The sequence below is a fragment of the Callorhinus ursinus genome, unplaced genomic scaffold (assembly GCF_003265705.2).
Source record: "Callorhinus ursinus isolate GAN/ISIS: 27379988/994484 unplaced genomic scaffold, GSC_fseal_2.0 scaffold32, whole genome shotgun sequence".
NCBI lineage: Eukaryota > Metazoa > Chordata > Mammalia > Carnivora > Otariidae > Callorhinus > Callorhinus ursinus.
In genome coordinates, this window is record NW_027397094.1 from 7,633,927 (window position 1) to 7,658,614 (window position 24,688).

Genomic DNA, 24,688 nt, shown 5'->3' on the forward strand with positions numbered 1-24,688 from the left:
AATCTCATTTTCAAGGGAAATGCAATTTCAAGGGAAATGCAAATTAAAACAAGAATAATGTACCTGTTTTCACTTAACACTATGGCAGAAATCTTAAAAGATGAATAAAACATTAAAAACAACCACTGCTAACGAGTATATAGAAAAGCAGGCATTCTCAAACATTAAGAATGCCCATCATTATAAAATTTTTAGAAAGTAATATGGCAATATCTGTTAAAATGTACAGATCTTTTGAGCCCAAAATTCCAATTTTGGCACTTTATCACTCAATAGAGCAATAAACAGGAATAAACAGAAAAAAACTGGAAACCACATGAATGTCCATCAATATACAACACGGGATGAAAAATTAAATTCTAGGACTTCCAAACTATAGAAGATTATGCAGCCATTAAATAGAAATAAATAAGATGTGTTTATCTGTGGAAATACCAAATTTTTAAAAAGATTTTATTGATTTATTTTGAGAGAGCGTGCACATGTGCACACGCACATGAGTGGGTCCGGAGGGGCAGAGGAAGAGAGAGAATCTCAAGCAGACTCCCTGCTGAGCACGGAGCCCAACCTGGGGCTCAATCTCAGGACCCCGAGATCATGACCTGAGCTGAAATCAAGAGTCAGATGCCCCTGAAGAAATGTCAATTTAAGGAGCCAATTTCAAAACAATACATTTAGAAGGCACCCCGGGACACTCACCACACCACTAATATCAATTACCTCTGGGGAGCAGGAAGGGCAGACAGTGAAGGGAATGAATTATTTGTTCAACCTCTGATTGTTTCATTTGTGGCAAGATTACTGATCAGCTTTGTCATTTAAAGTGATAAAAAAGTATTTTGGGAGAAGGGAAAGACTACTTAATTTTTTTACTTTTTAAAAAATTTTTTTATTGTTATGTTAATCACCATACATTACATCATTAGTTCTTGATGTAGTGTTCCATGATTCACTGTTTGTGCATAACACCCAGTGCTCCACGCAGAACGTGCCCTCTTTAATACCCATCACCAGGCTAACGCATCCCCCCACCCTCCTCCCCTCTAGAACCCTCAGTTTGTTTTTCAGAGTCCATCGTCTCTCATGGTTCCTCTCCCCCTCCGACTTACTCCCCTTCATTCTTCCCCTCCTGCTATCTTCTTCTTTTTCTTTTTTCTTAACATATGTTGCATTATTTGTTTCAGAAGTACAGATCTGTGATTCAACAGTCTTGCACAATTCACAGCGCTCACCATAGCACATACCTTCCCCAATGTCTATCACCCAGCCACCCCATCCCTCCCACCCCCAACCACTCCAGCAACCCTCAGTTTGTTTCCTGAGATTAAGAATTCCTCATATCAGTGAGGTCATATGATACATGTCTTTCTCTGATTGACTTATTTCACTCAGCATAACACCCTCCAGTTCCATCCACGTCGCTGCAAATGGCAAGATCTCATTCCTTTTGATGGCTGCATAATATTCCATTGTGTATATATACCACCTCTTCTTTATCCATTCATCTGTCGATGGACATCTCAGCTCTTTCCACAGTTTAGCTATTGTGGACATTGCTGCTATAAACATTGGGGTGCACGTACCCCTTCGGATCCCTACATTTGTATCTTTGGGGTAAATACCCAGTAGTGCAATTGCTGGATCGTATGGTAGCTCTATTTTCAACTGTTTGAGGAACCTCCATACTGTTTTCCAGAGTGGCTGCACCAGCTTGCATTCCCACCAACAGTGTAGGAGGGTTCCCCTTTCGCCGCATCCCTGCCAACATCTGTCGTTCCCTGACTTCTTAATTTTAGCCCTTCTGACTGGTGTGAGGTGGTATCTCAGGGAGGTTTTGATTTGGATTTCCCTGATGCCGAGCGATGTTCAGCACTTTTTCATGTGTCTGTTGGCCATTTGGATGTCTTCTTTGGAAAAATGTCTGTTCATGTCTTCTGCCCATTTCTTGATTGGATTATTTGTTCTCTGAGTGTTGAGTTGGATAAGTTCTTTATAGATTTTGGATACTAGCCCTTTATCTGATATGTCCTTTGCAAATATTTTCTCCCATTCTGTCGGCTGTCTTTTGGTTTTGGGGACTGTTTCTTTTGCTGTGCAAAAGCTTTTTATCTTGATGAAATCCCAATAGTTCATTTTTGCCCTGGCTTCCCGTGCCTTTGGCGATGTTTCTAGGAAGAAGTTGCTGCGGCTGGGGTCGAAGAGGTTGCTACCTGTGTTCTCCTTTAGGATTTTGATGGACTCCTGTCTCACGTTTAGGTCTTTCAACCATTTGGAGTCTATTTTTGTGTGTGGTGTAAGGAAATGGTCCAGTTTCATTCTTCTGCATGTGGCTGTCCAATTTTCCCAACACCATTTGTTGAAGAGACTGTCTTTTTTCCATTGGGCATTCTTTCCTGCTTTGTCAAAGATGAGTTGACCATAGAGTTGAGGGTCCATTTCTGGGCCCTCGATTCTGTTCCACTGATCTATGTGTCTGTTTTTGCGCCAGTACCATACTGTCTTGATGATGACAGCTTTGTAATAGAGCTGGCAGTCCGGAATTGTGATGCCACCGGCTTTGCTTTTCTTTTTCAAGATTCCTCTGGCTATTCGGGGTCTCTTCTGGTTCCATACAAATTTTAGGATTATTTGTTCCATTTCCTTGGAAAAAGTGGATGGTATTTTGATGGGGATTGCACTGAACGTGTAGATTGCTCTAGGTAGCCTTGACATCTTCACAATGTTTGTTCTTCCAACCCATGAGCATGGAACGTTTTTCCATTTCTTTGTGTCTTCTTCAATTTCTTTCATGAGTATTTTATAGTTTTCTGAGTACAGATCCTTTGCCTCTTTGGTTAAATTTATTCCTAGGTATCTTATGGTTTTGGGTGCAATTGTAAATGGGATCAACTCCTTGATTTGTCTCTCTTCTGTCTTGTTGTTGGTGTATAGGAATGCCACTGATTTCTGTGCATTGATTTTATATCCTGCTACTTTTACTGAATTCCTGTATGAGTTCTAGCAGTTTTGGGGTGGAGTCTTTTGGGTTTTCCACATACAGTATCATATCATCTGCAAAGAGTGAGAGTTTGACTTCCTCTTTGCCGATTTGGATGCCTTTGATTTCTTTTTGTTGTCTAATTGCTGTGGCTAGGACTTCTAATACTATGTTGAATAGCAGTGGTGAGAGTGGACACCCCTGCCGCGTTCCTAACCTTAGGGAAAAAGCTCTCAGCTTTTCCCCATTGAGAATGATACTGGCTGTAGGTTTTTCATAGATGGCTTTTATGATATTGAGGTAGGTACCCTCTATCCCTATACTCTGAAGAGTTTTGATCAAGAAAGGATGCTGTACTTTGTCAAATGCTTTTTCTGCATCTATTGAGAGGATCATAGGATTCTTGTTCTTTCTTTTGTTAATGTATTGTATCACGTTGAGTGATTTGCGGACGTTGAACCAGGCTTGCAGCCCAGGGATAAATCCCACTTGGTCGTGGTGAATAATCCTTTTGATGTACTGTTGGACCCTATTGGCTAGTATTTTGGTGAGAAATTTTGCATCCATGTTCATCAAGGATATTGGTCTGTAGTTCTCCTTTTTGATGGGGTCTTTGTCTGGTTTTGGGATCAAGGTAATGGTGGCCTCAGAAAACGAGTTTGGAAGTTTTCCTTCCATTTCTATTTTTTGGAACAGCTTCAGGAGAATAGGTATTAATTCTTCTTTAAATGTCTGACAGAATTCCCCTGGGAAGCCATCTGGCCCTGGGCTTTTGTTTCTTGGGAGATTTTTGATGACTGCTTCAATTTCCTTAGTGGTTATAGGTCTGTTCAGGTTTTCTATTTCTTCCTGGTTCAATTTTGGTAGTTGATCCATCTCTAGGAATGCATCCATTTCTTCCAGGTTATCTAATTTGCTGGCATAGAGTTGCTCATACTATGTTCTTAGAATTGTTTGTATTTCTTTGGTGTTGGTTGTGATCTCTCCTCTTTCATTCATGATTTTGTTGATTTGGGTCATTTCTCTTTTCTTTTTGATAAGTCTGGCCAGGGGTTTATCAATCTTGTTAATTCTTTCAAAGAACCAGCCCTAGTTTCGTTGATCTGTTCTACTGTTCTTTTGGTTTCTGGTTCATTGATTTCTGCTCTGATCTTTATTATTTCTCTTCTCCGGCTGGGTTTAGGCTTTATTTGCCGTTCTTTCTCCAGCTCCTTTAGGTGTAGGGTTAGGTTGTGTATTTGAGACCTTTCTTGTTTCTTGAGAAAGGCTTGTATTGCTATATACTTTCCTCTCAGGACTGCCTTTGCTGTATCCCAAAGATTTTGGACAGTTGTGTTTTCATTTTCATTGGTTTCCATGAATTTTTTTAATTCTTCTTCAATTTCCTGGTTGACCAATTCATTCTTTAGTAGGATGCTCTTTAGCCTCCACGTATTTGAGTTCTTTCCGACTTTCCTCTTGTGATTGAGTTCTAGTTTCAAAGCACTGTGGTCTGAAAATATGCAGGGAATAATCCCAATCTTTTGGTAGCGGTTGAGACCTGATTTGTGACCCGGATGTGATCTATTCTGGAGAATGTTCCACGGGCACTACAGAAGAATGTGTATTCCGTTGCTTTGGGATGGAATGTTCTGAATATGTCTGTGAAGTCCATTTGGTCCAGTGTGTCATTTAAAGTCTTTATTTCCTTGTTGATCTTTTGCTTAGATGATCTGTCCATTTCAGTCAGGGGGGTGTTAAAGTCCCCCACTATTATTGTATTGCTGTCAATGTATTTCTTCGCTTTGTTAGTAATTGCCTTATATAATCGGCTGCTCCCATGTTTGGAGCATAGACATTTACAATTGTTAGATCTTCTTGTTGGATAAACCCTTTAAGTAGGATAGAGTGTCCGTCCTCATCTCTTATTACAGTCTTTGGTTTAAAATCTAATTTGTCTGATATAAGGATTGCCACCGCAGCTTTCTTTTGGTGTCCATTAGCATGGTAAATGGTTTTCCATCCCCTCACTTTCCATCTGGGGGTGTCTTTCGGTCTAAAATGAGTCTCTTGCAGACAGCATATCGATGGGTCTTGTTTTTTAATCCAATCTGATAGCCTGTGTCTTTTGAATGGCACATTGAGCCCATTTACATTCAGGGTAACTATTGAAAGGTATGAACTTAGTGCCATTGTATTGCCTGTAAGGTGACTGTTACTGTATATTGTCTCTGTTCCTTTCTGATCTGTGCTGCTTTTTGTCTCTCTCTTTGCTTAGAGGACCCCTTTCAATATTTCTTGGAGGGCTGGTTTCGTGTTTGCAAATTCCTTTAGTTTTTGTTTGTCCTGGAAGCTTTTTATCTCTCCTTCAATTTTCAATGAGAGCCTAGCTGGATATAGTATTCTTGGCTGCTTATTTTTCTCGTTTAGTGCTCTGAAGATATCATGCCAGTCCTTTCTGGCCTCCCAGGTCTCTGTGGATAGGTCTGTTGCCAATCTAATGTTTCTACCATTGTAGGTTACATATCTCTTCTCCCGAGCTGCTTTCAGGATTTTCTCTTTGTCTCTGAGACTCGTAGGTTTTACTATTAGATGTCGGGGTGTTGACCTATTTGTATTGATTTTGAGAGGGGTTCTCTGTGCCTCCTGGATTTTGATGCCTGTTTCCTTCCTCACATTAGGGAAGTTCTCTGCTATTATTTGCTCCAGTATACCTTCTGCCCCTCTCTCTCTTTCTTCTTCTGGGATCCCAATTATTCTAATGTTTCGTCTTATCGTATCCCTTATTTCTCGAATTCTGCCCTCGTGATCCTGTAGTTGTTTCTCTCTCTTTTTCTCAGCCTCTTTATTTTCCATCATTTGGTCTTCTATATCGCTGATTCTCTCTTCTGCCTCATTTATCCTAGCAGTTAGTGCCCCCATTTTTGATTGCACCTCATGAATAGCCTTTTTGATTTTGACTTGGTTAAGATTTTAGTTCTTTTATTTCTCCAGAAAGGGTTTCTCTAATAACTTCCACCTTTTTTTTAAGCCCAGCTAGTATCTTTAAAATCATGATTCTGAACTCTAGGTCTGACATCGTACTAATGTCCGTATTGAGTAGGTCCCTGGCTGACGGTACTATCTCTTGTTCTTTTTGCTGAGGTGATGTTTTTCGTCTTGTCATTTTGTCCATAGGAGAAGAGATGAATGAGAGAACAAAATGCTAACAGGTTTACAACGTCCCCAGCAAATATACTGTATACAAATCAGAAAAGACCTGAAACCAAGGGAAAAGAAAGGGAAAGAAAGAAAAAAGAAAGAGAAAAGAAAGAAAGAAAAAAAAGAGAAAAAGATTAAAAACAAAAACAGAATACAAAAAAAAAAACCGAATATGATCAAATATGATCAGGCTAGTAAATAGATCAGTTCCGCACACTAGATTTTGGGTGTATTTTGGTCTGTTAGAAAAAAGTGCTTCCTAAAATTTTAAAGGAAGAAAGACTTATATATGTACAAATAAGGGTTGATACAATGAAGGGATGGAAGATGACTGTAAAGATGAAAATTATAAAAGATTTTATAAAACGAATTGATACGATAAGTTGTTTGTAAAAAGAAAGAAGATTAAAAAAAAAAGGGAGAGAATGTGATCAGGCAGGAGACTAGAACAAAGCCATACACTAGTGATTTAGGGTATATTTTGATCTGTTAGAAGAAATTGTATCTCAAAATTTTAAAGAGAGAACAACTTATATATATATGCCAAAAATAAGGGTAACTACTATGAAGGGATAAAATATGACTCTAAAAATGAAAAATAAAAAATGTTTTTTTAAAAAAAGGGATTGATAAGATGTTGGTTGAAAAAGGGAAAAAGAGAAATTAAAAAAACAGTTAAAAAAATTAACTTTGAAAAACTAATGAATCATGGTAAAAAAAAAAGCCACGAATTCTATGTGCAGTATTCCCCCAGCGCTGGAGTTCTCCCGTTCTCCTTGATCATTAAACTTGGTCTTGGCTTGCTGGCTGTTCCTGCTGATCCTCTGGGAGAGCGGGCCTGTTGCCGTGGTTCCCAAATGTCTTTGCCGGAGGCGGAATTGCCCCGCCCTTGTCGGTCCGGGCTAAGCAAGCTGCTCGGGTTTGCTCTCAGGAGCTTTTGTTCCCTGCAAGCTCTCGGCACAGCTTTGGAGGACCAGGGTGAAAATGGTGGCCTCCCAATCTCCGCCCGGAGGAGCCGAGAACTCGGGGCCCCGCTCCTCAGTGCGCCCCCAGAGAAAAGCAGTCACTCCCGTGTCCCCGGTCTCCGGCCGCACTCCGTGCTCACCCGGCCTGTGACCGAGCGTTTCTATCTCTGGCACCCGACCCCGTGTGGAGTCTCCAAACCCAGCAGATCCCTGCGGTGCGCTCCCGCGCCGCTCCTCCCGGGGGAGGGAGGGGAGTCTCCCCGGCTCTGCCGCTTGTTGGGTCCCTGCTGGAGGAGCCGTGGCCCGACTGGGCCGAGGATCACAGTTTATGGCCACCCCGAGCTGAGAGCCCGCGCCTCGGCTCCGTCTCTGCAGCCGGCTTCCCCACTCCGATCCCTGGGAGCTCTGCCACACTCAGGCTCCCCCGGTCTTTCTGTGACCCCGAGGGTCCTGAGACCACACTGTCCCGGGAGGATTCCACCCCCCGCTTAGCCACTGCAGCGACGTCCCTCCGCGGAGCCGGCTTCTAGAAGGTCCGATTTTGTGCTCCGCGGCTCTAGCACTTGCCAGAAGCGGCCGACGGAGGCCCCCTCCCCCGCCGTCTATCCTCCCGAATATCGCCTCGGATTCACTTCTCCGCACGCCCTACCTTCCAGAAAGTGGTCGCTTCTCTGTTCAGAGAGTTGTTGTTACTCTCCTCTTCGATCTCCTGTTGAGTTCGTAGGTGTTCAGAATGGTTTGATCGCTATTCAGCTGAATTCCTGAGACCAGACAAGTCCAGGTCTCCTACTCCTCCGCCATCTTGCTCCGCTCCTTAATTTTTTTACTTTACCCGACAACATCTAATACAGCAGGCATTCAAAAATTATTTATGGAATAAGGCAGAAAGGAACAGGGGGGAGATGATATAGGTTTAAACATGTTTGTAAAGGATAAGAAGACAGGCGTTCATGGAATGACAAAGAACTGTAGATCCTATAAATAAACAGTCTAAGAAAGGGGAAAAGGACACTTGATAAAGTTGGTGAAAAGAAGAAAATGGAAAAAAAGTGGGGGAAAAAACCAAGTAAAATAAATAACAGACATCAGTGGAAAAGATAAAAGCAACACACTATTTACCCCAATAAACATAAAAGGGTTTAACTCCACTATCAAAAGACACAGCCCTTTCATTGTGGATTTAAAAACAACTAGGTGGTTTTCTCTGAAAAAACCTAAGTAAACATAAAACAAAAGTGATATTATTCACATTCTCCACAGATAATCATCCTAATAATAAATACATAAGATCTGAAAAGCTACAAAATTTTACTGAAGGACATGAAAATTCCTAGAGAACTGTTTTGTTTTTGCTGTTTTTTTGTGTTCTTTTGGATAGGAAGATGCACTATTGTAACAGTCTCCTTCCTGCCTAAATTAGTGCTTAAGTTCAATGTAATTCAAATCAGTATTCCAACAGGAGTTTTTTAATGAAACCTGATTCTAAAGCACACAGAAATAAAACATGGATGAGCCAAGAAAACTTAGAACAAAAACCATCAAGAGGGCCTTACTCTATGTTAAAATTAACTGTTTCCATGAGGAAAGGAATTTAGTGGAGAAAATCTTTGTTTCAGATTTGCACTTATCAACACTTCGTGAGCATTCTGTGAGCAACACTTTGTAAAACTGGAAACCTCCTACGTGTCCATCAAACCGGTTTAACACATCAAGGTAAATCCAAAGAACAGAAATATTAAGTGTATTAACAGATATATTAAAAATATATCCTGAGCAATTCCATATACCCGAAGGGCACCAGTAAGGGTATCTGAAGCCAGACTGTCTAGGCAGAGGCTGGACAGAAGAGAATGCAGGACAGCATGAAGAGTTTTGCTTGCTTGCTTGCTAAGACACCAGTGTGGGGAAAGGGGAGGAATGGTACATAGATACCCACTGAGGAAGTGGATATTCACTTGGGCATCTTTACAAAGTTAGAAATGGACCCCCAAGATCTTTAATAGTTCATCAAAAAACCCTGCATCTGTGAATTTACTGAAATTTTTTAACGATTACATTTCGGGTGAACAAGTCATAATTTTTTTTTTATTAAAGATTTTATTTATTTATTTGAGAGAGAGAATGAGATAGAGATAGAGAGCACGAGAGGGGGGAGGGTCAGAGGGAGAAGCAGACTCCCCGCTGACAGCGGGGAGCCCGATGCGAGACTCGATCCTGGGACTCCAGGATCATGACCTGAGCTGAAGGCAGTTGCTCAACCAACTGAGCCACCCAGGCGCCCCACAAGTCATAATTTTTAAAATATAAGCAAAGTAAGCATTTCCTTTAGACTCAGTCAAACAAATAATATTTTGTCAGAGGGCAAACTTCTCTACAGTGAATTAAAGTGCATATCCTTAATCTGAAATTATCTACTTTAAGGCTTCAAAGTTGCTGTTCCACGTTTGGTAGTTGTATTCTAGAATTTTAACAGCAATTCTATGTTCTCCTAATTTATAATTGAATATACACCTATATGTCTACACATACCTAAAACTATTGCCATTGTAGAGCTGTGGAGCCTTACATTTCTCCATAAAGAAGTTTTCACTTCTTTTAGGCTATATTCATATATACATGTGATCCTTCAGTTATTACAATTTGCCTTCTTGAGATCTTCTGTAGTTTTATTACATCTTTGCTATCATATAGCAACCAGAAATTAAAGAATTTACCAAGATGAGTTATTTAGGGAAAACCAACTCTCCCTTCCCCACCTCCAATCTAGGGAAGAGATGCTCAGTGGTGTGTTTCTTAAGGTTGGGACGACCCCCAACCTCACCCCACATGCAGTCAGAAGGAAGTAAAGTGTCTTTCTCTTGCAGGATTGTAAGGTGGACCAAGGTGGTGGATCCCTGAAAATAGAAAGGTAGGGGCTGGACATCAAATGTCTAAGGGGCAGGGCTTTGGCGGGGGGTGGGGGGGGTTCCTGTCCAGGTAGAGACCTGGCTCCCACTAGCGTGCCCTGCCCAGGAGGCAACTTGCCGCAGAATGTGCGAGGAGCATGCCTCTGGGTCTGCAGAGCCTCCGGGTCAGTGCAGGGCTGTCCCATGAGGCATCCCTGAGTCCTTCCAGGCTGACTGATGTCAGAGGACCAGGCTGGGCCCAAGCCTACACAGGAGAGGAACACCAATAATGCTGGCAATCTTACGCACTCAGCGCCATGCCTCCCCCGTTTCCTGGCACTACAGAAGCCTGGAATTCCCACGTGACCCCAAAGGGAAGAGAAGAAGCCCTAATGATGACGAGGGAGGGTTCTATCAGGTAGGTGGAGAGGGTAATTTGTAAACTTAGAGGAACAAAGAAACAAACATCCCTTGCACCGTAGTGTTGTAGATTCTAACGCAAGTTGACCACACAGTGTTCTGGATACAAAGATGCCGTTGTTTTGCGTAAGGGCAAAGCAATGATCCCCACTGTGTTTCCAATACCCTTACTGATACACGGGATTTGTCTGGCTGCCCTAATCCCCAACACCAAGCATTCCACCCCTTAAACAGACACCCAGGCCTTTTCCCTAGTGGTAAAGACGTCACAGACATTAAAAAGTCACCAAGAGTATTAATAACAGCAATGTGCTTACTATGGGTTCAGTGCCCTGACAAGGTCTGTACTCAGAGTGTCTCACTGAGTCTTCACTATGATCCCACGTGTAGATCATGTTTGTTATCCTCATTTTGTACACAAGAGCTCAGGGAGGTTAAGGAGCTTGCCGCAAATCACTCAGACTGTGAGTGGCAGGCTCAGTTACAAACTCTGGCTCCCTCCGTCAGTGCTCTTAACTGTCCTCGGCAGGAGAGCCGATGCCAAGAGCTAAATGAGTATAAAGAAGCAGTGCTGGAGAAGTCCTGAGACACTTCCCCGGAAGAACAGAGCTGTCAGAGAAGCCCGGGAACTCACGGGCCCGGGGCTGGGTCCCGAAGGATGGAGACCAGAGCACGTGTCCCAGTATTCCAGGCAAGGGGAGCTTTAGGAGCAAATGCACGAAGAATGTATGGTTCATTCCAGGGGCCCGGAGTAGACCGGGATTCCTGAAGGACGGAGACTAACTCTACGACTGTCCCTGCCTCTCCCTCGGCTTCCTCTTAGGGACCCTTCTGATGGGTTCCGTGTAGACCTTTTGCTCTCATTCATTCACCTCTTGTGACGTCAGGCAGCTTGAGGTCTCTGGTCTAGAACTGGCAGTGTTTCGTGGGGTCAAGGCAGGGAAGGACTAGCATGTTTCCCCCCCTGGGGGTATCTTACCATGTTTCTGCTCAGATGAACACGGTTCTCACCTCCGGGCAGTCATCTGGTGGGAGCAGGAGGGAGTGCTCCCTAGCATACAAGGGGAGGAAGGGGGGTGCTCCCCGAGGTGCCAGTGCCTGACCTGGTTCGTTCGTTCGTTCCTTTCTATCTCAAAAAAATAAACGACCATTCTGGTGTTGAGGATGGGAGACAGCATACCAAACCATTAAGGAAACATATCCACCAGGAGACCTTTAAGGTACACGTTCCTTCCATCTAGGCATGTGGGAGGCAGCACGGCACGCGCAGCGGAACCTTCCATGCTTCTCGTGACTGAGAGTCACTCACCACGTCCCACCCACTTTATTCTACACTGTTCACCCCGCAGTCTCTCCACTGCCTCTGCTTCGCTCCTAGCGGAGGAGCTGACAACTCGGGCAGGGAATCCCCGTGTGTGGATTCAGACCCAGATGCCCCATTCCAGCCCAATGAAGAGTTCTATTTAAATGGGTAGGAAACATGGGGGCGCCCGGGGGGCTCAACCGGTTAACGGTCTGACTCTTGGTTTTGGCTCAGGTCAGGATCTTGCTGTCGTGGGACCGAGCCCCTCGGGGGTTCTGTGCTGAGCATGAGGCCTACTTTGGATTCTCTCTCTCCTTCTCCCTCTGCCCCTCCCCCCCTCAAATAAATAAGTATTTTAAAATAAATAAATGAATAATAAATAAATGTGTAGGAAACATGAAATCAAGACAATAAGGATATTTGAAAGGTGCCTTTTACTCAGCCACACTTTCTCCTGTGTGGTCCCCACGAAAGTGTGTGATCGTGTAGAAGGCAGATCCCATCTGAAAGTCCTCATCTCTAAAGTCAGTGTGGGGGCGCCTGGGGGGCTCAGTTCTTGAGCGTCTGCCTTCGGCTCAGGTCATGATCCCAGGGTCCTGGGATCGAGCCCCGCATCGGGCTCCCTGCTCGGCGGGGAGTCTGCTTCTCCCTCTCCCACTCCCCCTGCTTGTGTTCCCCCTCTCGCTGTGTCTCTCTCTGTCAAATAAATAAATAAAAAATATTTAAAAAAAATAATAATAAAGTCAGTGTGGAAGAAGCAATGAGCCCCGAGGTCCCTTCCAGTCTTGAAACTCCCTGGTCTACCCAAGCGTCACCCTTTTACCCCAGCAGCCAAACGGGGAACCAAGCCAAAACCAGTGGACTCCAAGGTCATCTGACCACAAGGAGCTTATAATCAAGTTGGGGATTAAAACAGATGCTGTTCCTTCAGCCAATGGTGTGTGCATCCGTGTGTCACATGGTATTTGATGCTGGGTGGGGACAGAGTGGCCACGGGACCCCTTTCCTCGTGGATTTTTATGGCTCCGTGAAGACACTGAAAAACAGGAGTCACAATGAACTCCGATGAGCGTTAAATAAGACAGAATCCCAGATGTAACCAGGAGGGGTGCTGATTACAGATGCAGATTCCTGGGCCCTACCCAAACCCCAGGAATCAAAATCTTCTCAGAAGCACCCCTTAAATTTTTTTTTTGACTTTATTTATTTATTTGACAGAGAGAGAGAGCACAAGTAGGCAGAGTGGCAGGCAGATGGAGAGGGAGAAACAGGCTCTCCGCTGAGCAGGGAGCCGGATGTGGGGCTCGATCCCAGGACCCCAAGATCATGACCTGAGCCGAAGGCAGCCGCTTAACGGGCTGAGCCACCCGGGCGCCCCTTAAATTTTTTTCATCAGCGATCTTCATCAGGCACGTTCAGAAAACACGGTGATCGGGAGTGCGCAGGACACTCCGGGAACTCATCCCTACAGGAAATCATTAGCAACAGGTGGTCTAAGGTGAAGTATGTCCAGGATAACCGGGTGTAAGCAGTTAAGAGTATGGGCTCTGGAGTCTCACCAACAGGTTCACATCCGAGCATGGAAATACCAAGAATGGAAATAATCATAATAATAATAACGTCTTAGGATCGTTGTGAGGATTAAGGGAGATAATCCTGTGATATTAATGCATACAGAGCAGCACAGTTATAGAGCCGGGAGGTGAATCACGAATTATAAGAGGTGGTCTACATGGGTCCCACCTGGAATAATGTAATAAATAAGTAATTTTCAAAAAAAAAAAAAAAAAAGTAGTTCCGTGTCTTCTGTGAAAAGCAAAATAAGGAGAGAGCACTGGGTAGGGAAAAATCCAGACCACGTGTAACCAACAGGGAAGTCTTTCACATAAGAGATGGTATTTGTCCTGATCCAAGAGGGCAGACGTGATTTAGAAGCGGGGCGGAATGAGAAGGAAATACAAAGAAAGCAAAGGCTTGGGGCTGCTCACAGTTTGTAGGAAGGCAAGGCCTGTCACTGACTAGCTAGGCACTTCTGGGTAGGTTAGTCAGTTATCGTGGGCCTAAGTTTATTTCCCTGTGACACTGGGGTTTTGTGACTTAGAGTCACAGTTTTATGTATATTCTATTGCCTCACCTTCAGAGTCCACTCTAGTTTAAAAATTCTGTGGGGAACTGCAATACACAGAGGGTCCACGAGGTGGCAGCACGCGGCCTTGTAGATGGAGGTCTTCCTCCAGGGACCTATGACGTAACCCGGTCATACTCAAGCAAGCAGGTATCTAAGTCTCTCCGGAAAACACAGACAAGAAGACATTAACAATCCTCATACTGAGCTCGGTGTTGAGATTTACAGTTTAAAGAGAAAGCAGATGTTTTTAATCCCTTTGTTTTAGGGGCGCCTGGGTGGCTCAGTTGGTTGAGTGTCTGACTCTTGATTTCGGCTCAGGTCAGGATCTCAGCCCATCGGGCTCAGGGCTGAGTGGGGAGTCTGCTTGAGATCCTCTCCCTCTCCCTCTGCCCCTCCGCTTGCACTCTCTCTCCCCCCTCTCAGATAAACAAATAAATAAATCATCCCTTTGTTTTAGACCCATAGGTGGTAGAGGGTTATTGTTGGACATTTTGTTTTAACCCTTTACGGCCACGGTGGCTTCTTTCATAACAATGAACTAAACACAGACTTATTTGCATGGGGTCCAATTCTGATTTGAGCCAATACAAAACCCAAAGACCCTTACGCTCAGTAAAGCGTACCAAGTCAGTCGTTTGTAAACGTTTTATTTTTTTTTAAGATTTTATTTATTGATTTGAGAGAGAGAGCATGAGTGAGGGGAGGGGTTGGGGAGAGGGGAAGCAGGCTCCCTGCTGAGCAGAGGCCCAATGTGGGGCTCGATCCCAGGACCCTGGGACCATGACCTGAGCCGAAGGCAGACGCTTAACTGTCTGAGCCACCCAGGTGTCCCTCGTAAATGTTTTCATCATAAAGAGCCTACATATCCCACCATACACCTCCAATGAAAAGGAAAAGGAGAAAAGTTCTATTTCCTTTTCAGCGCGGTATATTTTTTTAAATGGTGTCAACAGTACCATTTTTTATAGTCAAAGTAAACTCTCCTTATTTTTTTTTAAAGTTATGACTATTCAAAAAATTTTAAGGAAGAAAATGAAAATCATCTTCAAGCAATAACAATATGTTTCTGTCAAACTATTTTTGGTAGATGGAAAAGAAACAGATGCATCTACACACCTTTTCTAGTTTAAAAATACCGTGGAATCTTTCCATGTTAATAAAAATATTATTATATTAATGATCAGTAGCATCCAATCGTTATGATCACTAGCAACCTACTTTTACTGAAATGTCTGGCCTTTCCTGACAACACTATTCTTCGTGAAGTCGACAGAAATAGAGCCGTGGAAAGATGGGTAACAATCAGAGAGGGACAGATGCAGACAAAATAAGGAGGACAACAGAACGTAACAGAACTAACAAATGAGCTGATGAAAAATACATTTCAGAAAAATTTGGCCGGAAGCAGATTAGTCCAACAAACACTGAGGCAATGACCTGAAAACAGTAAAGGAATATACGATCTCTCTGAAGCAAGAGCTCAAGGAAGGAAGCAAAAGGAACCCCTTCAAGGCAAGCGAAGTATTTTCTAGAAGTCAATGACTTTGCGGCGTCAGGCTCAGCCAGACATGATGGGAGACAGGGAAAAGTCAGTGAGGCAAAGCAGAGCCAAAGAACAGCTTTTCTTAAGAATCCAGGAAATAGGGGGGCGCCTGGGTGGCTCAGTCGTTAAGCGTCTGCCTTCGGCTCAGGTCATGATCCCGGGGTCCTGGGATCCAGCCCCGCATCGGGCTCCCTGCTCCGCGGGAAGCCTGCCTCTCCCTCTCCCACTCCCCCTGCTGGTGTTCCCTCTCTCACTGTGTCTCTCTGTCAAATAAATAAATAAAATCTTAAAAAAAAAAAAAGAATCCAGGAAATAGGGAAATCTATCGAGGGACAAAGTAGATTATTGTTTGCTTAGGGCCAGGACAGAGATAGAGATAGAGGGATGGAGTCGAATGCTTTAGGATACGGGGTTTCTTTTCAAGGTGATGAAAATGTTCCTAAGTTGACTGTGGTGACAACTGCATATATAGGTAAGTATACCCAATACCATGGAAATGTACACTTTAAATAGATGAACTGTATGGCCTGTGAATTATATCTCAAAGCTGTTTGTAAAAAAAAAAAAAAAAAAAAAGGAGCGGGAGGGGGCACCTGGGTGGTCCAGTCAACTGAGCGTCCAACTCTTGGTTTCGAATCAGGTCATGATCTCAAGGTCATGAGATCAAGCCCCATGTCAGGCTCTGCACTCAGCATGGAGTCTACCTCAGATTGTCTCTTCCTCTCCCTCCCACTCACTCTCTTTCTCTCTCTCTCTCTCCAAGTAAATAAAATCTAAAAAAAAATAAAAATTAAATTAAAATTAAAAAAGGAGGGGGAGAAGCCAGGTAAAAGGTGCTCCAACAAGTCCCAAGCCCAGGCGAGAACATGAGATTCACACACGAGAGCAATCCAAGATGAGGTTTGCCAGGGGTTGATGTAATCAATTCTTTACTTTTCTTTTTAAGATTTTATTTAATTATTTGAGAGAGTGAGTGAATGAGAGGGAGAAAGCACAAGCAGGGGGAGGGGCAGAGGGAGGATTTCCGCGGAGCAGGGAGCCCGATGTGGGGCTCGATCCCAGGACCCTGAAATCATGACCTGAGCCGAAGGCAGACGCTTAACCGACTGAGCCACCCAGGCGCCCGATGTAATTAATTCTTGTATCATAAAAATCTTCTTATCTCCAGAATGGCCACCAAGAGACTGCGCTTCTCTTATGCCAAGCAACTGCATGTCCCCCAAAAACATTTATTTCTTAAAGGCAAGGGCAGTAAGAAAAATGTTCAAGTTTTTACTGGTTAAAAAAAATTCCACGGGTTGCAGTTTGACCTAGACTAATATCACGAACAAGGCCATAGTATCAGTTTTTAAAAGACGCAAATCAATAGAATCCATAATACACCGTTTGCTAAGAGACTTATACTGAATTCAGTATAACTGAACCCCCGGCGCAGTCCAGGGCCCACAGTGAACCCCCCATGAGAGGAGCCCCGCTCTCAGGTGGACGGCGCAGGCCGGGGCCCACAGTGAACCCCCCATGAGAGGAGCTCCGCTCTCAGGTGGACGGCGCAGGCCGGGGCCCACAGTGAACCCCCCATGAGAGGAGCCCCGCTCTCAGGTGGACGGCGCAGGCCGGGACTCACAGTTTGCGACGTCACCTTGAAGCTGCAGAATCTGAGGAACTGGCATCGTGAGGACAACAATGTCAAACAGCTCGGGGGGACCTTTGTCCTTGGAGACTTCCCACTTGTCATTTCGCAGGTTGATCTGGGTCACACAGTGTCTGAAGTAGACATCAGCACCTGTTCCAAAAGCGAAGTCATGTTCACATAATCAGGATTTCCAATATGAACGAGGAGAAACAGAAGAGTCACACGCTGAATCCATTCAGGCGAATTAAACAGTGAAGTCTCTCTTCTAGGGGTTCCCTTTCTCATTCTGTAGAAATTCCTCTCCTTCTGGCACCTTGGACCTTGGGATCGATGCCCGCCCCTGGGTACAAAACCCTACTGCTACAATCAATACTAGGAATCCCAGCTGTCTTTCATTAAGCAGCTACTATATGCCAAGACTATAATAAGTACTTGATATACATAGTATCAATTAATTTCACAAAGAAGGAAACAAATTCAGAGATGTCACTCCATGATATAAAACTATATCCACCCGAATCTAAAGCTCACAACCTTCGAAGAGCAGGAATACACTTTAGTGAAGGTGTTAACAATTCTAGAAATAGCGAGAAGAGCCATATTCCCCTATTAAAGAAATTAAGATTCCCTCTTAAACCTGTAAAAGGGGTCTGTGAAAGAAATCCTAGCCCTCGTTGGTGGATCAGTTACCTTCATTAAGAACTGGAATTAGGAGAAATACAATCGAGAATGTCCTCTCATTGCACTTTTCTTCTTTATCACCAAAATATTTTAGTAATTACTTGAGTAGTTATTTGATTAATATTTTCTTCCCTATTAATCTGTGAGCCCACAGGGAAGGAACTATGCCTGTTTTGTTTCTGTGAATACCGTATCGCATATACAGTAGAGTACTCAGCACATACCAGGGATTTAATAAGTACCTGTTGAAGAGAATGAATCAGGGACTGTAAACCAAAAGATAAGAAAATATAACTGGATCACTAAGTCTCCTTGGGACCAAGCACTTCCCACACATTTCAACTTTCAGAAAACTTAATTTAAAAACAAATCTACTTTTAGGCAACCTCAGGAACAGAAAAGCAAGAAATTATAATAAAGAAGAAGATAATAAATAATAAAATAGCCCGTTGGAAGATCCTGTTCATCATTACCGGGGACGCCTCATGATCCTAGCCACTCAAAATCTGGCTTAGGTCCACCCTGGGCCCTGAGGCTTCCTTCCTGCGGGTCCTCCAGCTCAGTGTGATGCTCCTCACCTATGAGGTCCCTCCACCATCATTCGGACATTGATTCAAAATATCTGCATGTTTCAGGTATGTCTTATCTATCTGAAAAACCCACTTCTTCCATGTCATGTCTCCAGAGCTCAGACACCTTCACTGTCCCTGGAATAATCCTGAGACAACACTGTAAACGTTCACATTTTTTAAATCAAAGGCAAATATATTAGAAGGAACGAGGTGCTAACTAGGCCCAGGGGTCCATCTCTTTCAGGCCAACTAGCATCGTTCTGTTCATAGATGAGAGCAAGGGCTAGGAAACAGCCTCCAACCTGCCTGAGGCTTTCCCTAAGGCCCCTGCTTAGGGAAGGTGCAGATAACTGGAGCTTTCAACTCCTACCCGCTGTCTCCACTCCACCCTGAACAGTTTCCCCTCACCTGGTTCTATTTATTTAGAATGTCTCACCCCGACCTGGTCAACTTACTCACCTCACTCTGGTTCTGGCCCTGATCTGGACCTCTAGGAAGTCAAGTTATTTTATACGCTTTATTCTGTTGTGTTTTCACATAATATTCCCTTGGGAAAGAGCTCTGCATGGTTATTGGTCATGGTGAGCAGGTGTGTGTGTTTCAGGGAACTGAAGTCTACTGACCTAGAAATTCTCCACACCTGGCCAAATGTCTTGGACATGTATCCCAATGGTCCCAAAATATTCTGCGAGGGGTATGTCAGTGGTTCTCTTAAGTGTGGACCCCAGACCAGCAGTACCAGCAGCACCTCGGAACCCGTTAGAAATGCACATTCTGAGACCTAAACCAGACCTACTGGATCAGCATCCCTGCGGTTCAGGCCGCTGTTCTGGGAAGTTGTTCTAGTTAAATATTGGCTTTAGAGATTTGAACGCATTCTAAGGCACACATGATTAGACATATCCCATACAGATAATTTCCCTGGAGGGCGGGTCCAATCTAAACGACTACTGGTTCGTCCAACAGATTGCGGGGTTGCAAACTTTATCGATTCCAAACTGTAGAGTATTTTTGGAATGACTTCACAATTTGGGTTCTTATGCAAAGGTCAACTTCATTCAAGGAGATTATTTTTTAAACCAACATTTATCAAGAGGTTCCTCTTTACCTAGCCTACTATTTGCTTGGGTTGACAATGAATGCATTATATCCCTTAGTTCTCACGATAACACTTTGTGGTGGGTACTGTTATTACTCTCATTTTTCCAATGAAAGAACCAGGGTATAGATTTTTAAACTTTCCTATTATTACATAGCTAGGAAGGGGTGGCAGAACGTTAATTTCAGTCCAGGTCATTCTGATTCCAGAAACTCTCTCACTTATGTTGTGGAAACACTAAAACACTTTGGTGGACCATTTAGTGGAGAGAAAGCTTTACAGAAGTTTAAAGGATGTTTAAAAGGATACAATTGTAAAATTTAAAATAGTACAGATAAGGTCTATATATTCTATAACAACAGATCTGGGTAAAGAGGGGAAAAGACTTGAAGTATTGCAAAGATAATATTAAAATAAACAAAGAAATCATTTATATAAACTCAAATTATACAGACCTTGAACTCAATTATATAAAAATTCATTTTTTAAAAAAGCAGAAAGTAGGTCACATAATGGACTTATTGTTGATGTCTATAGTGACATTTTTCTTGCTATTTTTCTGTGTCTTCCAAACTTTCTTCCAGTATGTAATCTTTTTTAAAAATTACTTTTTGAAGTAAATAATATTTTACATAGTGATAAAAAAATCTATAAAATCATTGTCTCAAGAGGCTGTACAAATTGAAAATATAAACAGGTTTTTATTAAGAATTGGTTAAATTAAAACTGATAATCACCTAATATATATAACTATATGTATGTTACATATACATATATAGAATTAGATACAGAAATCTATATATCATGATAGCTACCTGGTACGTACAGGGGTACTGTTAAATTTTATGTGAGCCACAAATAATTAAATATGACCTCTTTTCCCAAGAGCTTCCAAAGCAAAATTGTAAGATAAAACATATCTCCTCCCAAACACCTCCCAAAAGAAGGATGTAGGTACTCTGTATTCAAGGACTGTCCCTCTGCCAGAACATCAGCTATAAGAGGGCAAGGACTTTGGTTCTTGTATCCTTAGCATCTCAAACAGTGTCTGGCATACAGCAGGTACTCAGCAAGTGTTTACTGAATGGATGTGTGCATGCATGGATGGATAGATATATAATACGGTTAGTAAGTACTCGAGGATTTCAGTAAACATGCACATCCAAATTGGGTCAAATCATGATGGAAATGAAATTTTTAAACGTTATATGGAGGCAATCTATGAAGCTGATTGGTGACATTCTACAAAATATCCAATGGTATCACATTCTATAATGGTTAATTTTAAGCAATAGTTTGACTGGGTCATGGAGTGTCCAGATTTTGGTCAAACATTATTCTGGGTCTGTCTTTGAGGGTGATTTTGGATGACAGTAACATTTAAATTGGTAGACTAAGGCAGTTTACCCTCCCTACCTAATGTAGATGGCTCTTATCCAGTCATTGGCTTGAATAAAACAAAAAGACTGACCCTCCCTCCCCAAGAGTGAAGAATTCTTCCTGACTGACAGCCTTCAAACTGGGACAAAGGTTTTTTGGGTTTTTTTTTCCCCTTGTATTCAGATTTGAATTGAAAAATCATCTCTTCCTTTGTCTCCAACTTGCCAGTTCATCCTGAAGATATTGACACTTGCCAACTTCCATAATCACATGAGCCAATTCTTTATAATAAGTCATATATATATGAATATATCCTATTATATCTATATATATATATATATATACACATACACACACACACACACACACAAACACACACACAGACACACACACATATATCCTATTATATCTACCTCCTTTTGGCTCTGTTTCTCTGGAAAATCCTGAGTAATACACCATTGTAGACTGAATTCTAGATGGAGAAATGGTCTAACCAGAGCGACATCTACTATGTTCCCATGCTGTATGTATATTCAATCTCACTGATGTCTCCCTTGCCTGCTATCAGGGATTCTTGGAGTTCTCAATAAGTAAAAGTTGATGAAGAAAATCAAAACGGTAATTATTCTACAAATAGCTTTTGAAACAAAACTTCTTAGCACCTTTCGTCAGTGATCTTGAATTGGGTAATTTACTTATGATTCATCAAGAAACTTACTTCTGTTTAAAAAAAAGGAATTGTTGGGTGCTTGGGTGGCTCAGTTGGTTAAGCGTCTGCCTTCGGCTCAGATCGTAATCCCAGGGTCCAGGGATCGAGTCCTGCATCAGGCTCCCTGCTCAGCGGAGAGTCTGTTTCTCCCTCTACCCCCCAACCCGCCTTGTGTGTGTTCTTTCTCTCTCTCTCTCACAAAAATAAACAAAATCTTTAAAAAATAATTTCAAAAAATTTAAAAAAATAAAGAAATAAATCAATTTCTTATCCAAGATCATTTATCATCTTTTTAAAAAAGGTCATTTTCAAAACATTCAGAAACATATAAAGAAATGAAAATCCTAATAGAAAATGGGCAAAGGTTATAAATAAGAAAGTCACAGGAAAAAGATGGAAAGAGCTCGCTAAAAACATAAAGATGCATAAACTCACTCATAATTATGTAAATACAAATCAAAACACAAAAAGACACCAGCTTGAACCGATCACACTGGCAAAAATTTAAAATCTCCATAATATCAACATGTATAGAAAGAGATATTCTCATTCACTGCTTTTTAAAAAATTTTTAAAAATTTTTTTAAAGATTTATTTATTTATTTGAGAGAGAGAGAGAGAGAAAGAACACAAGTGGGAGGGGTGGAGGGAGAGGGAGAGGCAGGCTCCCCAGTGAGCTCAGAGCCCGACGTGGGGCTCCATCTCACCACCCTGAGATCATGACCTGAGCCAAAACCAAGAGTCTGATGCTTGACCGACTGAGCCACCCAGGTGCCTCCTCATTCACTGTTGATGAGATATTCTTTAAGAGCAATAGACGGCACCACCTAGCTTAATTAAAAATTCACCATACCATCTGACACAGCTACTGTCCTGTTAGAAATTGGTCCTACAGATATACTTACAGAAGCGTGTCAGGGTTAGACAGTGCAGTCATATTGTATTAGCTAAAACCAAAACAACCCCTCACCCCTACCAACAACCTAAATATTTTCCAGAAAGCTAATGCTTACATATACAATGTATGTTTATTTATAAATAATGTAACACTGAACAGGCATTGAAAAGAACGAAGCATACTGAATTTGTTGTTATGAAAACAGACCTAAGATTTGATTCAGTCTAGGCTGTATTAGGCTTCTCCAGAGAAACAGAACCAATAGGAGGTAGACAGAAAACGGGGAGGCGAGGACTGATTTATTATGAACAGACCAAACAAGGTGTCGGTTTATGAAAAATAATCCCATTTGTATACTTAAAAAGAATAAATATACACATACATGAATAAATAAACAGAGGCAGTCATGTAAATCAAGAGATGCACAAACTTTTTTCTAGAAGCATACATTGAAAACCGTTATTAGGGATTACTTTAGGAAAAGAAAATTAGCTATTGAGTGGTGAAGAGGAGAACATCTATTTTATAACTTTCTTTATAGTATTAATATTTAATTATGTATACAACTTTTATCGTTAAGTGCCAATTTTAAAAGAAAGCAGAGCAAATCCTATCCCCACCTGATTCGTCCAAGTAATGCTTAATAATTGAAGAAACTCCTTGAGGTGCCACAAAGTTACAGTCTCCCTCTTTCATCATCATCCCTTCAATAGGAGAGGTCAGAGGCTTCAAAATGCCAAGAGCTAACAGGTCAACATAAAAACTGAAATAAATCAATATACATGATATAATTATATACCACAGTCAGTTAGCTTAAAAACACTGTATTCTCTTCCAAGAATTCTTAGAGATTATCATTCTAAATAACTAAAAATCTTCATATGGTCAACTCAATGTATGTTTCGTGTTAATAAAACATAATTCAGTAGAGCACGCGACTCTTGATCTTGGGAGGCGTGAGTTCAAGCCCCACGTGGGGCCTAGAGCGTACTTCAAAAAAATTAATAAACCATAATTCTGGTGAAGAACAGAAACGTTTTGAGAATCCATACATCTTTTGCTGACATTAGCTGAAGGCCTATTTTCTTGTATCTCTCAAAATTAAAGGTCAGTGAAGATAGAAAGGTATGCAGTCCACCCATTTTGAATTTGGTGAAGACTGACTAGTTGTCTCTTCCTCAACACAACACAGTAATTCATATTTAAATTGAGCCCTCAGGATGTAGCATCTCAGGTGACCTTCAGGACCACACCAGGAGGTAAGACTCCCTACCTCTTACTGCTAACGCCATCAGCAATGATAATATTATTTATATCTTCACTGTATTACAAGAAGCAAAGTGTCACCCTGTTAAAACTGGATGATTTCTACCTTTTTACATCCTACGGTCACCAAGAATGACTCCTCCCCTTTCAACTAACTCACCTTTGGTGTTGCTTGGCGTAATGAGGTGTGCAGGTGATGTACTGGGCACCCAAGTCAACTGTGCTCTGTGGATTGCAGGGACTCCTGGCCGTAGTCATTCTTCCCCCTTGGATTCATTCACAGGAAACATCTTAGTGCATCAGAAGGAAACCTTCTGCAGTTCACGCCTCAATTATTCACCTCAGGTTAGGCCAAATGGATTCTGGCTGTATTTTTTAAAAAAGGACTTTGTTGTGCTTTTCTGGTTCAGTTTTGGGCTTTGCCAGGAAGTAGTTCACAGAGACAATGTGGTCACCGTGAGGTATTTTTAAAGAGGACACACGAAGGGTGCAGCGGTGTTCAGCGCTGTGCCTAGCCCCTGGATTCACACATTTAAACAAAAGGAATGGGTGCATGGATAACATGAAACGAAATGACGCCAAGAAATGTCAGAATGAATCACTCTTGCAATCGGGTTTCCTGAGAAAAAGAGGAGTCTGTAAACTAGATCTTCGTCCCGGTCCAAGGGTACTTTGGGATCCTCCCGATGGGAAGGCAGGGACGGCATGGCCAGACCAAGAAAAAAGCCCGCGGACCAGCGGGGGTGGCGGAAGGCCCAAGCTGGGCAAACTGCCAGAGCTCCTTGCAGGCGCTGAGCGACCCTGACGCGGGGAGGGGGGGGCTCCTCCCGCTCCCCGCGCCCCCACCCCCACTCCCCCTGCTCCCCCGGAACTTGATCCGGGCTCCCTCTCCTCCTGCCCTCCTCCTCCTACCCAGGGCTCCCCCCTCCTCCCTAACCCCAAGAAGAGCTCCTCCCGCTCCCCGCCCACCCACCCCCATTCCTCTTGCCCGGGCCTCCTCCTTCCTCCCGCTCCTGACCCCGCGCGGGGCTCCTCCCGCTCCTCCCGGA

At 42.7% G+C, this 24,688-nt stretch overlaps 1 protein-coding gene across 7 annotated transcripts in view; it reads right to left on the reverse strand.

The window, feature by feature from the left end:
• Window positions 1–24,688, reverse strand: part of RNLS (renalase, FAD dependent amine oxidase) — a 268,671-nt gene that overhangs the window by 243,161 nt on the left and 822 nt on the right. For all 7 annotated transcript variants that reach the window (XM_073878974.1, XM_073878975.1, XM_073878977.1 and 4 more), the window contains exons 2-4: window positions 23,800–23,905; window positions 22,994–23,136; window positions 17,026–17,184 (exon numbers count right to left, since the gene is read on the reverse strand). In XM_073878974.1, the coding sequence (XP_073735075.1) occupies window positions 17,026–17,184; window positions 22,994–23,136; window positions 23,800–23,905 (408 nt within the window). The remainder of the gene's footprint in view (window positions 1–17,025; window positions 17,185–22,993; window positions 23,137–23,799; window positions 23,906–24,688) is intronic.